This window comes from Crotalus tigris, unplaced genomic scaffold (assembly GCF_016545835.1).
Source record: "Crotalus tigris isolate CLP2741 ecotype Arizona unplaced genomic scaffold, ASM1654583v1 scf7180000021465.51407817327:1047546, whole genome shotgun sequence".
NCBI lineage: Eukaryota > Metazoa > Chordata > Lepidosauria > Squamata > Viperidae > Crotalus > Crotalus tigris.
Window position 1 is genome coordinate 52256 of NW_024098522.1, and position 13097 is coordinate 65352.

General features: G+C 40.4%; 1 protein-coding gene across 3 annotated transcripts in view; it reads right to left on the reverse strand.

Moving 5' to 3' along the window:
• BMP2K (BMP2 inducible kinase) overlaps positions 1 to 13097 on the reverse strand; it is a 73615-nt gene that overhangs the window by 3448 nt on the left and 57070 nt on the right. For 2 of the 3 annotated variants that reach the window (XM_039318714.1, XM_039318715.1), the window contains exons 15-16: positions 12263 to 12376; positions 14 to 3298 (exon numbers count right to left, since the gene is read on the reverse strand). In XM_039318714.1, coding sequence (XP_039174648.1) covers positions 1890 to 3298; positions 12263 to 12376 — 1523 coding nt within the window. In that variant the 3' untranslated portion in view covers positions 14 to 1889. Of the gene's footprint in view, positions 1 to 13; positions 3299 to 12262; positions 12377 to 13097 lie in introns of those variants that run through there. The other variant, XR_005553568.1, reaches the window with a different exon arrangement.

The following is a 13097-nucleotide window of genomic DNA, read 5'->3' on the forward strand; positions in this document are numbered from 1 at the left end:
CCCCTTGGAAATCTTTTTTTTTTTTCACAATGATATTCAAACTATGTAAATGATACCCAGACACATCTATAGTTAAGTTCATGTAGCTTCTACAGTTGAAATTCATATATGTGAGAATACCTATGCAAGGATCCTGAGATGTCAATCTTCATCCACTTAATGACAGAAATGGTTTTTGAAACGTTTCACTTTTTAAGAATGGATTGCTGTTCGTCGTGGGAGAAAACATCAACTTCTGCTATATGTTTAACATATCTGATTCATGCACACACACACACACACACACACACACACACACACACACACACACACCTGTACTCCAAAAAGATACTGTCATGTTCTCTGGATCCTGGCCATTCTTTGTGACAAAACTGTTTACTATGTCCTTTTTTCAAAGACACCCATTTTCACAAAACTGAAAGGGAATTGCAGGACATCAAATTGCTATTTTGAACAAACATCGCCGTTCTAGAACGATCAACAGCGAATGACGACATTCGGAATTCCTTTCCTCCGACTGAAAGTTCAAAAATGTACTGTCTACTCACCTAAGTTTTCCAAATGTTACAATCTGTGTCTCAAGGGCACCACTTGGCTCAGAGGTAAACTTATATCAGGACGTGGTCCTGGCTGTAAGGCATTGCTGGTTTTACTATGCAGTTAATGGTAAGAGACTCAAAACAGCATCATTTTCAAGCCTTCAATTCTAAACCTCCTTTTTGTTGGAAACGGATCGGTGTGTTTTGTAATAAAGTCTTAGAAAAGTACGATCATGTGATACAGAAAGCATTCAAAAAATTAGGTGAGAACCATTTTAGAAGGCTAAAAACCTTTCGGGGTATATCCAGTTCATATGAAATACAAAACCCCTGTAAAGTGAGCAGACACGGGGTGAAAACTCTGATTGAACTCTTTTTTAAGAGGTCTGAATTTGCTACAATTTTCTGGCTGTTTCCCCCCTCCTTCTCCAAAACGGTACGTGTTGGTATGGCATGCAAGTCAACCACGCTCTCTCTTCTCAAATGAGCAATCTTCAAAAGTGCTGCAGAAGTTAACTGTTAGTGCTGATGCTTTCTCATTCCATTCCCACTTCCAACATCCCCAGCTAAGTTCTCGAAAGTCTAAGAATTACAACAATCCCTGTTTCGTATTAATGGCACTTACTGTGAAAAAGCACAGTTCAGGCAGATAGAAAGATTTGGGTTTCTTCATATACGTTTAGGAACCACTATCAAGAGAGCAAGCTCTGATTTTCAGAGATTTAAGAAGAGGGTGGTTTTTTTTTTTTTCTTTCTAAAAACCTTTAGAAGAGGTACAAAGAAGCAGTTCTAGATAAACCTGGTTTTTTTTTTTTAGATGTTTTCTCGATTTCTGACGGATAAGATCCTATTTCATTTCGTCGACCCAGTCTGATCCTTCCATCTCTCCATTAATTCAAGTGTAATTGCCCTCTACGCAGGATGCAATTCTGAATGTTCTAGTCCAGTGTTTCTCAACCTTGACAATTTTAAGGCATGTGGACTTCAACTCCCAGAATTCCACAGCCAGCAATGCTGGCTGTGGAATTCTGGGAGTTGCAGTCCACGTGCCTTAAAATTGTCAAGGTTGAGAAACACTATACTAGTCATAGCCAATATCCTCTGTGATCTTCTGACCTAACTTTCGGAAAGATTTTCTCTATTCAAACTTTCGCCATTTTATTCATCCCAATCTTGCCTCTTTTAACACTGCCGATGTTAAAAATCTCGTTGCAGCAGAGTAGTAAGCGTGTTGTACTTTAAAAACCAAAAAATAAAACATTTCCTTCTCAATCGAAGGAAATGGATTTACAGTGGCGTATTAAATCCAAGTTTTAAAAAAAGAAATATTCAGAGGTTCCTAAAAAGAGTCTATTGTTTGGAAGGAAAGGGAGCTGCCCCAAATGGATCTAACTCTATTGCCTGTTGCTGCTGGCTCTGCTGAGACGTCACACTTGGCATGAATTCGGTGAAAGGAACCGCTCCAAAATCATCCGTTAATTTTACACCGTCGCCGGAATGAAGGCTACCAAGAAAGGAACTCTGCCTGGGTCTCCCGGGCGCTGCTGTGTTGTGATCCCCACGATTATCACCCAATCCCTGGTGTTGGGGGGGACGCAGCCCTTCTGCTGGATGGAAAGGCTTGGCTCCAAAGGGATCCAGGAGGTTATCATCACCCGGCAGGGGATTGACTCTCTCCTTGCTATCCGACAGGGCAATACTGATGTTTTCCTTGGAATCGGAAATGGTCAGAAACTCGTTGCTGCTTTGGGAATCTCGGCGGCCGGCTTTCTTGTGCCGTCGGGCTCTCTCTGGCGTCCGATAGCTGGGCTTCAAGTTCTTCTTGGTGCTGGTGGGGGTTCCGTGATGGCGCTTGCCGTTGCTCTTCGACCCCTCCTGCTTCATGCGCCTCTGACGGGAAGAGAGCTTCTGCAGATTCCGCTGTTGCTGCTTCGCTTTGTGTTGCTGCTGGCTCCCGGTGATCTCCTCAAACGGGACCAGGCCGAAGAGATCCTCTCTGGTTTCACCAGGCCTTTGGAGGGAAACGGGCTGGAATGGGAGGCAGCCAAAAACATCCACGCTTTTGGGGGAGACGGGAGACGCTTGAGGTTCGGAACCTGAAACCGACTCATCTTGCTGAGATATTCTTCTGCTGAAGGGGGCTTTGGTAAAGACATCGAAGTCATCCTGGTCTGGCTCACGGGGGACAACTTGAGGAGAAGTATCTTTTTGTTCTTGGGGATGCAAAACGAAGAATGGAACTGCTCCAAAGACATCAAATTCTTGTTTGGGGCTCAGACTGGAAGCTGGGACCTCCGTCGATGAAGGACAGGGAAGGATTGTCTCTCTACTTTCTGTACTACCAGGCCCTTCTCTGTATCTACTGCAAGGTACTTCTTCTGCAGGCCGGAAATGGTTAGAATCAGAGTCAGAACTGTGCTTATCGTCCTCTTCTCCATCTTCTTCAGAATCCATCAGAAGGGGATGCTGGCCTAGGTTTTCTGGTTCTGTATCGTTGTCGTCAATGAAGTCTCCAGACTCAGCCTGCAAGACCTCTTCATCCTCCTGCTCTTCCTCTTCCTCACTACTCTTTGGAGAAGGGGGATCCGATTCAAAATCGCTCTCCGATTCATTGTTTCCTTTCTTAGTTTGTGCTTCCGTGCCCTTCTTTCCAGCATCCTGGTCCTTAACAACCTGGCTTGGCCTTTCATACTTAGAAAGACTCTCTAATGTATTTTCTAGATGGCTGGCTGGGTTATTAATTTCATTTCCTGGGGGGCCTGAAAGGATGAAGAACAAGCAAAAGAACTTCAATTTCAAATCAACGTTTCCCACTTCCACAAACACACACACATAATTCTTTTACGTTATACAATTGGAGAAGCTATGATTCTTAGACTCACAAAAAGCAGACACTAGACCAGTGTTTCTCAACCTTGACCATTTTAAGGCATGTGGAGTTCAACTCCCAGAATTCCACAGCCAGCAATGCTGGCTGTGGAATTCTGGGAGTTGAAGTCCACATGCCTTAAAATGGTCAAGGTTGAGAAACACTGCACTAGACCCTTAAAGGGGAAAAAAATGACCCTTAAAGGGGAAAAAGGGGGGGGGGGAAATGGCGGACTGTGTTGTTTGGCAACCCCCGTGAAATGGTCCTTCGACCCCAAATGGGGTCCCGACCCACAGGTTGAGAACCACTGATATACAGTAAGTTGTACTGTTTTGAAAGGAAACGTACTGCAGTACTTAATTATGGCTGGAATGCCATTCCTGATCAGATGCTTATTTAGAAATGCTTCTAATGATTGAATGAACGTTTTTTCCCAGTTTGGATTGTCCCACGTCCCAGCGCCATTTATTTTCACCCATTGAATATTAAACAGTCTGAAGCTTACATTTCCTTCCAGACGTGTTTCACTCTCTAGTCCAGGGGTAGGGAACCTTGGTTCTTTTATGACTTGTGGACTTCAACTCCCAGAATTCCTGAGTCAGGGATTCTGGGTATTGAAGTCCACAAGTCATAAAAGAGCCAAGGTTCCCTACCTCTGCTCTAGTCGTTTTGTCCATTCCATAGTCTTTTCTGTCCTAAAAACACACTCCTTTTGAGCTGAATGGAGTTTGGCATGCAGTATGTATAAACAATGTAATTGTTTATCAAGAATTCCCAGGATGGTTCGTAGGATTTAATGCAGTGGTTCTCAACCTTTTTAATGCCACGACCCCCAACTGGTCGTAGAGGACGACTCAACCAGTTGTAAGTCGAGGACTACTCAACTGGTGCAGCACCGTTTGCAGAATGGGACTTTTGGCGGGCTCAGCAGGGCAGAGACAGCCTGGACAATTCCTATTGGTTTTTGAAAGCCAATGGAATTAGATTCTATTCAAGCGAGTCTATTCTATTGGCTTTCAAAAGCCAATAGAATAAAAGGGAGTAGCACAGCTAAGGAAAAGGGGGAAAAAATGGTGGACTGTGTTGTTTGGCGACCCCCATGAAATGGTCGTTCGACCCCGAATGGGGTCCTGACCCACAGGTTGAGAACCACTGATTTAATGCCTAGCAAACACATTTCACATTTCACCTAAATCTTTACATAATAAAAGGTATCCCTTTGTTAATCAACTTTATGTGCCCTCTTAAGATTCCCACAAAGTATACCAGACTGATATTTTCACTTGAATTAACTATGATTTTTTTCCCTAGGGTATTAGTGACCAATTTAGTTTGGATCAGTTTACATGTGAAGCTAGCATTATTTATCCCAACACATATCGGAGACACTTTTTGTTTCATTTCATTCACCAAGCTGTTCTTAAGAAGAAATTGTTTTCCTTACAAAGTGGGAAACTGTATCTTTGTATTTAAACCGTACTTCCCAGTTATTGGTTTCCTATAAACCAGTGTTTCCCAAACGTGACAATTTTAAGGCTTGAGGACTTCAACTCCCAGAATTCCACAGCCAAAAACGCTGGCTGTGGAATTCTGGGAGTTGAAGTCCACATGCCTTAAAATTGTCAAGTTTGGGAAACACTGCTATAAACAAACCTTTGGATTCACTATCGTGATTGTTTTTTGAGTCTAAAGAGCAACAGATTACTACATCTGGACCCATCTACTGATCAAATCTATAACTAGTCTTTCACAAGGCCACTGTAGCAAAGGAGACATAAGGCATCTATTCTTACTTTTTCCTTCTGTAGTACACCCATTAGATTTCAAATCTCTGAGACAAAACCAGCCTTTTACTCTCTGCACAACATTTAGAACTGTTTTTGTTCTCTAAGTGTTAAATGATCATTACTGATTATTTTTGTTGCATCCAATATTTTATCACCATTTTGATTTTCTATCCATGGTTTTCTAAGATTGGTACCCAAGTGTACCATAGAAATATCAAACATATGTATAGTATGTGTTTAACCCTTAGCTACTGCCTTTGGTGTGGTTACAGCCTGCCTTAGTCATGCCTGTAAGTCACTGATCAATCATCAATGCAAAATATTTTAACCATTCATTTTTCGTTCTTCGGCCTTCCCATTCGTTTTCCTTTTTTTTTTTTTTTTGCACACAATATTGCATATTTTTTAAGCCTGCTCTTTGTAATGTGCTATTAGGAGAGCCTTATAAAACGAAAGAGCAAGAAAAAAATATTGTTCATAAAATATTCAAGAATGGGATTCAAATTCACTCCACCCAGTAACTGATCAAGGAAATGTGTTTTTTAATCAAGGGTTGTTCAGAAAAAAAGCATATTTCTACTAGTTTCCCCTTTCTGCTAAGACTGTACTGCTTTACATTAAAAGGAAAAAAAAATCCCCCTCTACAATATTAGAGTTATTTTATGTAAACTAGAACTTAGTTTCTTTCGCCTCCATAATAGGTATTATGACATTTGCTGAGAACAAATTAATACTAATGTATTTTACCACAAAAAATTGTCCTTTACCAATATTCAAAGGAGGAAGTAATTAGCAAACAGGAGGGAAGGGGTAGGCTGCAATAGTAATAATTCAGTCCTACAAATATAGTTATAAAAATAATTCAAAGGGGGGAAAAACCAACAATTTTTTTTAAAAAGGAGAAAATAAGCATCTCTTTTCAGGCATAATACTATAATAGGTTGTGCTACATTTAAGACATTGGATTTTATAGTCAAATTAATATGTAGATTTGCTTTCTTGATATGATGCAGTTTCCCCAAAGTAACAGTCATAGTGAAGAACTTTTAGAAATCTCTTTCAATGTACCCTTATATGCTAAAATTACTTATAGAGATTATTATTCTTTCAATTAAAAACTTTTTAAATGAGCCTAATTATTTCTATTTAAACACCAACTTTAAAACTGTCGGTAATACGGGCATATTTCTACTTGTATAACTGAAAACAGCTAAATTCATATATATAAATGCTTATCTTAAAAGATGACGTATTTTCCCTTTATACCAGGAAGATAATTTGTTACATGTAAAATTTGTTTGGTTGAGATAACATATGAATCAGGTAACTCATAAATTACTCTAAAACTACTTTTCTGTTTTGAGCATTTGATTGACAGGGGGAAAAAACAGAGTTAAATCCAAATGAATCCAGATATTAACTCAACAGTAGTTCTAGCATAATGCTACTTTAAATATATGAGCACAAGAGGTACTAAATCTATATCTTAACCCAATTCAACTTCCTGTCAACACCCCCCCACCCACTTTTAATATTCTTACATTCACCAGAAGCCCAAGAGAGAGAAATTTCAAGTTCACTTTTAAATTAATGCCATAATAATGTTGTAATATGCAACATGTAGAAAAAGATTTGATTGAAGTAATCTCAAAACTGCTCCAGTGGACATTTCAAATCTGAATTTATGAACAGCTAAGAACTGGGCAGCGTAACATCTGTTCGGAAGAAAATGTACAGATTATATCACTCCTAATCAGATTTGGCTCTTGTACCAGGCTGTAATTCTGTCTCCAAATCCAATGCAGGTAGAACATCTTTTAATCATAAGATCCCAATCTTCAAAAAAAAAAAGAAAGAAAGAAAGAAAAAAGAATTCTGTTCCTGTGTTCATTTTCTAGACATCCGATTATAAGAGGATGAATGGCTTGTAACAACTGGAGTAATTACATGCCTTCTGCTAGTTCGTCATTTCCAAAACTGGGCATAACCATTTTAAAGCTCCTCCTGAATTGGGAACATACTGCTGTCATCGTTCCACAGCAATCTGGATTGCAAAGATGTCAACTAACTCTGCAGTTTTCTTCAACAACAGGCAGAAAGGCAGATGCTGAACAATGTCGGAGATTTAGTGAGTCTGCTTACTGTTTTTAACTTAAGGGACAGCCAAACTGCATTTCCTTCATTCTACACATCCACTTCCTTTATACTTGTTACAATATTTACCCTGTGGCAGTGATGGCGAGCCTAGGGCAAGCGTGCCAGAGGTGGCACTCAGAGCCCTCTCTGTGGTACCATCTGCCACCACCACCGCCAGCTCGCGCAGGTCCATTAGGCCACCGCTGGTGCCCGGAGTGGCAGCCCCACCCAGCACAAAGGAAGTGAAGCAGCTGGCTAGCAAACTCAAGTAGAGGTGGTAGAGCAGGCCCCCATGCGCTCACTGGCCTCTGTGTGCGGGGGCCGATGGTGTCAGGCAACAGCCGCCACTGCCTCGCCTTGCCCTGCAGCAATGGCACCCCTGCCCTACCCCCCCACAGGATGAGCCTCCTGTCCATTGCCCCACCCACAAAAGACCCCCCGGATCTCCCCCATCCTGTCCAGCCCCCACAGGTGTCCCCCCCCACGAGCAATATCAAGGTGGCCATGCCCACTCCAGCCACCCCCATTCAGTCTGCTGTGACCACCGCAGCCATGCCCACCAGTGGGCCACGCCCCTGCCTCCCCTGAGGGCACCAAAATGCTGATGAGGCCCTGGCACTTTGTGATAAATAAGTGGGTTTTGGGTTGCAGTTTGGGCACTCGGTCTCTAAAAGGTTTGCCATCACTGGCCTATGGAATCTTTTCAATTCTGTGCTCTCAATCCCAATTACCTGTTAATCATCAAGGAGAAAACATTTTTGAAAATATTGTATCTTTTTTTTAAACAAGGAATGGACTTCAAATGGCAAATCTATAGACAGGTAGTCCTCAACGTATGACCGCAACTGAACCCAAAATTTATGTGGCTACGTGACACAATACAGTTTGCCCCATTTGACAACCTTTCTTCTGCACTTGTTAAGTGAATCATTGTGGGTGTTAAGTTAGTAACACGGGTGTTAAGTCAGTCTGGCTCCCCCCCCTTTGACTTTGCTTGTCAGAAGGTTGCAAAAGGGGGTCGCGTGACCCCTGGGGACGCTGCAACCGTCATAAATACGAACCATTTGCCAAGCATTCGAATTTGGATCATGTGACCATGTGAAAAACATCTAAGTTACTTTTTTCAGTGATGTTGTAACTTCAAATGGTCACTAAATGAATTGTTGTTAAGTCAAGGATTACCTGTATTAGGCCCTGGTATTTATTTCAAGCATTTCAAACCTGCCTTTAAAGGAAAAATCCCTCTCAGGATGAACTCTATATAGAATAATAAACAATAATCCCCAATTTATGTATAAGGATCTTTGGCTTAAACCATTGTGTCCAGCTGTGGACCGCAGACCAATTAGTAATGCGGCCCCACGAGATCATAAAACATATTTCAAAAAAGGAACTCTGTTAATTCCTCCTCACTCAATGAACGTCCTGACAAGCTAAAAGATTGGACAACCATGTCTTAAACTACATATGTTCTCCAGTAGGCTTTTGATTGTATTTAACTACTCCTCAATTACTAAATGGCTCATTAGGGTAGTGTCAGAACCCATTTCTATTTCATTTCTATTTATCTCCTCTGAGCTAAAAACAAATCTCACTTTTCCCTGGGTTCTGCCATACTCCCAAGGGGGAGGGTGGATATGCCTCTGGGGTTATTGCTTTCCGCTTCCTCTATTCGCTACAATGTAACTTTTTGTTTTGTTTATTGCCTTTGTGTTCGCTGCCCGCTACAGTGTAACAATTTGCTTCCTACACTGTATCTCTCTCTGAACTTTCTTCTCCCTAACCTGTTAGCTAAGAAAAGGGGGAGGGGGAGAAAGAAATACAACCTCCGGAGCCTGGCTTATTTCTCCGGTCTCAAAAGGAGGTGTGAAGATGCTACGACCGGAGCTGGACCAATGTTATCTCCCCTTTCCCACGATGGACTTAACACCTGGGGATTGGCCAGTCTGAACCGTCCGGATGAACTGTGGGGTGGGATTTGCTTAGGGACACTTTAAAGTATCAGTCTGTAAAGGAATCCCTCAGATCCTGTCTATTATGTCTGCTATCAACTGCTTTTAATAAAAGTTCCTGTTGGAGGAAACCCTCTCCAAGAGTTCTGCTTTCTTAAGATGTGGGATTGAAGTGGGTCCTTACAGGTAGATATTACTAGCCAAGCATTATGAAACAAGAGTTCAGAGGCTTGAAGTCCCAATTTCAAACCAGGAAGAGAGGCTTTTTTAGGCACATTCCCAATCGTTAACTTTTTAAAAAGAAAACAGCAAGGTTTTTTTTTTTTTTCCAATTTTCTCAGTGCCTGGTAGTAATCTTCAGGAATGGGGGGGGGGGAGATAGTTAGTCAGAGGAAGTAGATTCTGTCCTGGGTTACATTTTGTTGATTAATGGACTTCTATTGGAAATAATTAAACAATGTTTGAATTTGTAAGCTTACTGTGAAGACATATAAACTTTAGTCCTAATTCATAAGCCACATATTTTCAAGGTAGGTCTATAGAAAGTAATTAAGTTAATATCTGGAAGAAGCGTTCATGATATTTTTTATGAGGTTGTGCAAGATTTCCATATAATATAAAACCTCATTCTACCATCGTTGTGTTCGTGAATGAAGAAAGATCTCCTTTGTTCAACTTGTCCTAGTCAGCTTATGTAAATCCCCTGCTTCTAAACTTGTTTTTCAAGGAAAATGAATTCTGTACTTTCTTCAAACTCCCATCTTACAGAAGAGGGCAGTATCTCCCCATCCACAAGATAAGAAAAACAGGTTGAAAAAATTGGGGGTTTGATTAATTAGAGGGGATTTTATATTGTCAATTAGAGGGTTAAAAGGAGATGTTGAGATAAGGGGAATTTTGGTTATTAGACTCAAAATAGTCGGAAATTAGTGGAAAATAAGGATTTGATTTGTTTAATATTAAAAAATCAGACTTAAAAGGGAAATGAAAATTAATTATCAGGAATATGTTTGATTTATTGATTAACCCCAGCAATATATATAATGGCTTTGATCTATCTAAGGAGGTATTTTATTATTTAGATGATTTATTATGATGGGAAATAGAAAATTTTTAGGAACTAGAACAGTGGTTCTCAACCTGTGGGTCGGGACCCCATTTGGGGTCGAATGACCATTTCACGGGGGTCGCCAAACAAGGCTGTCCGCCATTTTTTTCCCCTTTTCTTTGGGCACACCCCTGGCACCCGGTGATGTATAAGTGGTTTGGGGTCACCACAACATGGGGAACTGTATTATGGGGTCACGGCATTAGAAAAGTTGAGAACCACTGAACTAGAATAAGATTACATTTAAATAAGTAAAATGTGTATTTTGGATATTACAGTTTGCTATGAAATGAGATAAGGGAAACTTTGGTTACCCAAAGTTTGAAAATTATGGATATAAAAGGTTAATTGGAATATTGATGAGAAACTAAAAATTAGGTAAAAATTTATGATATGGGGTATTTTATGAACACTAATTAAGATATGTATAAGCTAAAAATGTATTGATAAATGTAATAATGATGTTTTCATTGAGTTGATACAGTTAGAAATATACTAGCTTGAATATGGAATAGTAAATGTTAAGGGAAAAAGAGAAGAAATATTTGATAATGTAACCTAAGATTTGTACTTAAGATTTTGTTATTGAATTATTGATTAATCCCGCCACCACGTTGCTTTTTAAACACTCAAATGTAAAATTGGAAAATCAATAAAATATTATTTAAAAAAAAGAAAAACATGTTTGAAAGGCATCAGTGGCAAGTTTCTTCTTAGAGACAGCTATTTCCTCAAACTGTAGATCAGCAAGGACCATGTATAGGTAGTCCTCAACTTACAACAGTTCATTTAGTGACTGTTCAAAGTTACAACGGCACTGAAAAAAGTGACATAATCGTTTTTTCACGTTTACACCCATAGCAGCATCCCTGGGATCACGTGATCAAAATTCAGACGCTTGGAAAATGACTCGTATTTATGACGTGATCACCTTTTGTGACCTTCTGACAAACCAAGTCCCTGGGGAAGTCAGATTCGCTTAGCAACTGTGTTACTAATTCAACAACTGCACTGATTCACTTAACCACCGTGGCAAGCAAAGTTGTAAAACGGGGCAAAGCTCACTTAACGGTCTCGCTTAGCAACAGAAATGTTGGGCTCAGATGTGGTCGTTAAGTCAAGGACTACCTGCGATTTTAAGAATGATATTGCATTTGATAAATTGTTGTTGTGCTGTGATTTTTAGATTTATTTTCTTTCTTTTTCTCTTTTATTCTTCTTTTTTTATAAAGAGTAAAAAATATTCAAGAAAAAGCACAGCTAGTCCTTGTTTAGCGATCACAATTGGGACAGGCACCAGGCCGCGGTATGCCGGAAACCGGGCCGCACAAACAAGCAAAGCCCCATCCGCGAGATACAGGCAGCACACAAAACCACACCCCTCCGCTCCGCGGAAAAACCTCTCTCCACGGAACCGGTCCCTGGTGCCCCAAAGGTTAGGAACCTTTTGATTAGAAGTCCACCAAGGTTCCTTCCAGTCCTATGATTGTATAAGTAAATAGCTAATTAACTTAAACAAAGCCACTAAATGGCAACCCACCAATACAGTCACCTCTTCATTTTACCATGCTATACAGCAGGGGTCCCCAACCCCCGGTCTGTGGACCGGCACCAGGCTGCGGCATACCAGCAACCAGTCCACACAAACAAAGCCCCATCCACAGGATGCTGGCAGCATGTGAAATCACGCCCCCCTCCGGTCCGCGGAAAAACCTCTCTCCATGGAACCGGTCCCTGGTGCCCAAAAGTTTGGGGGACCACTGCTCTAATTGATCACAGGGAAGAAGTTATACCATTGAACCAGTCCAATTGCCTTGCTGCCAAGGTATATTTACATGAAAATAAGTCATGGTATATACTATGTGACTTGCCTGCATGAGAAAGGAAAGGAACAGAACCAAAGGCATCTTCTGAAGGATGGCTGAGTGGAGCAGAATGTGACTCCACTGGTTTATCTAAGGAAGTTCTCCTCTCCACCAGCCTGTCTGCAAAAATAAAAACGAAACAAAAACAAAAACAAAAGTAAAACAAAAATGGCAACTTTTAACCCAATTAAAGATGTATTTAATACACGTTCTTCTCATTCATGGATATAATATCCAAAAGTTCTTCCTGCAATCCTTCTGAGATAAATTGCAGAAGCGTACCAAACAGATAGGGAAAAAAAGAAGACCTCAGTTTTAACCCAAACATTTAGTTGAACTAGGGGACAAATTTAATTATTCCTTCCCAAAACTGTCCAAAATTTAATAAATATCCAAGCCATGGAGACCTCACAAAGTGTACAGCAGCCACAAGAGAACATGCATTAATAAAAGGGTAAAGAAATTCAAGAAATCAAAATAACGGTTGTTTAATTTCTGAGTTTTTCCAGGATTGCTTATATTAATCGGGTTCAAATGCTTTAAAGACTAGTTCTGCATGAAAAGACAATTGTTATTTCATACTAATTCAGAGTTCTGTAGTGTTTCATGTTTTATAATGGCTTAACCCTTTCATCATTCTACTGCAGAACTGTTCTCTGTTCTAGCAATGCAGAAGAAACATCTGTCAAAATTAAATATAAAGCACATGCAAACTGCATGCTTACAGCAGCTGTTTAGCGATAGAAAGACTATGCAATTTATCATATATATGAAAGCTGCATTGCATCTGCTCTTCAACTCTTTTTTCCAGAAATCTATATAATTTTTGAAATAAGACGTT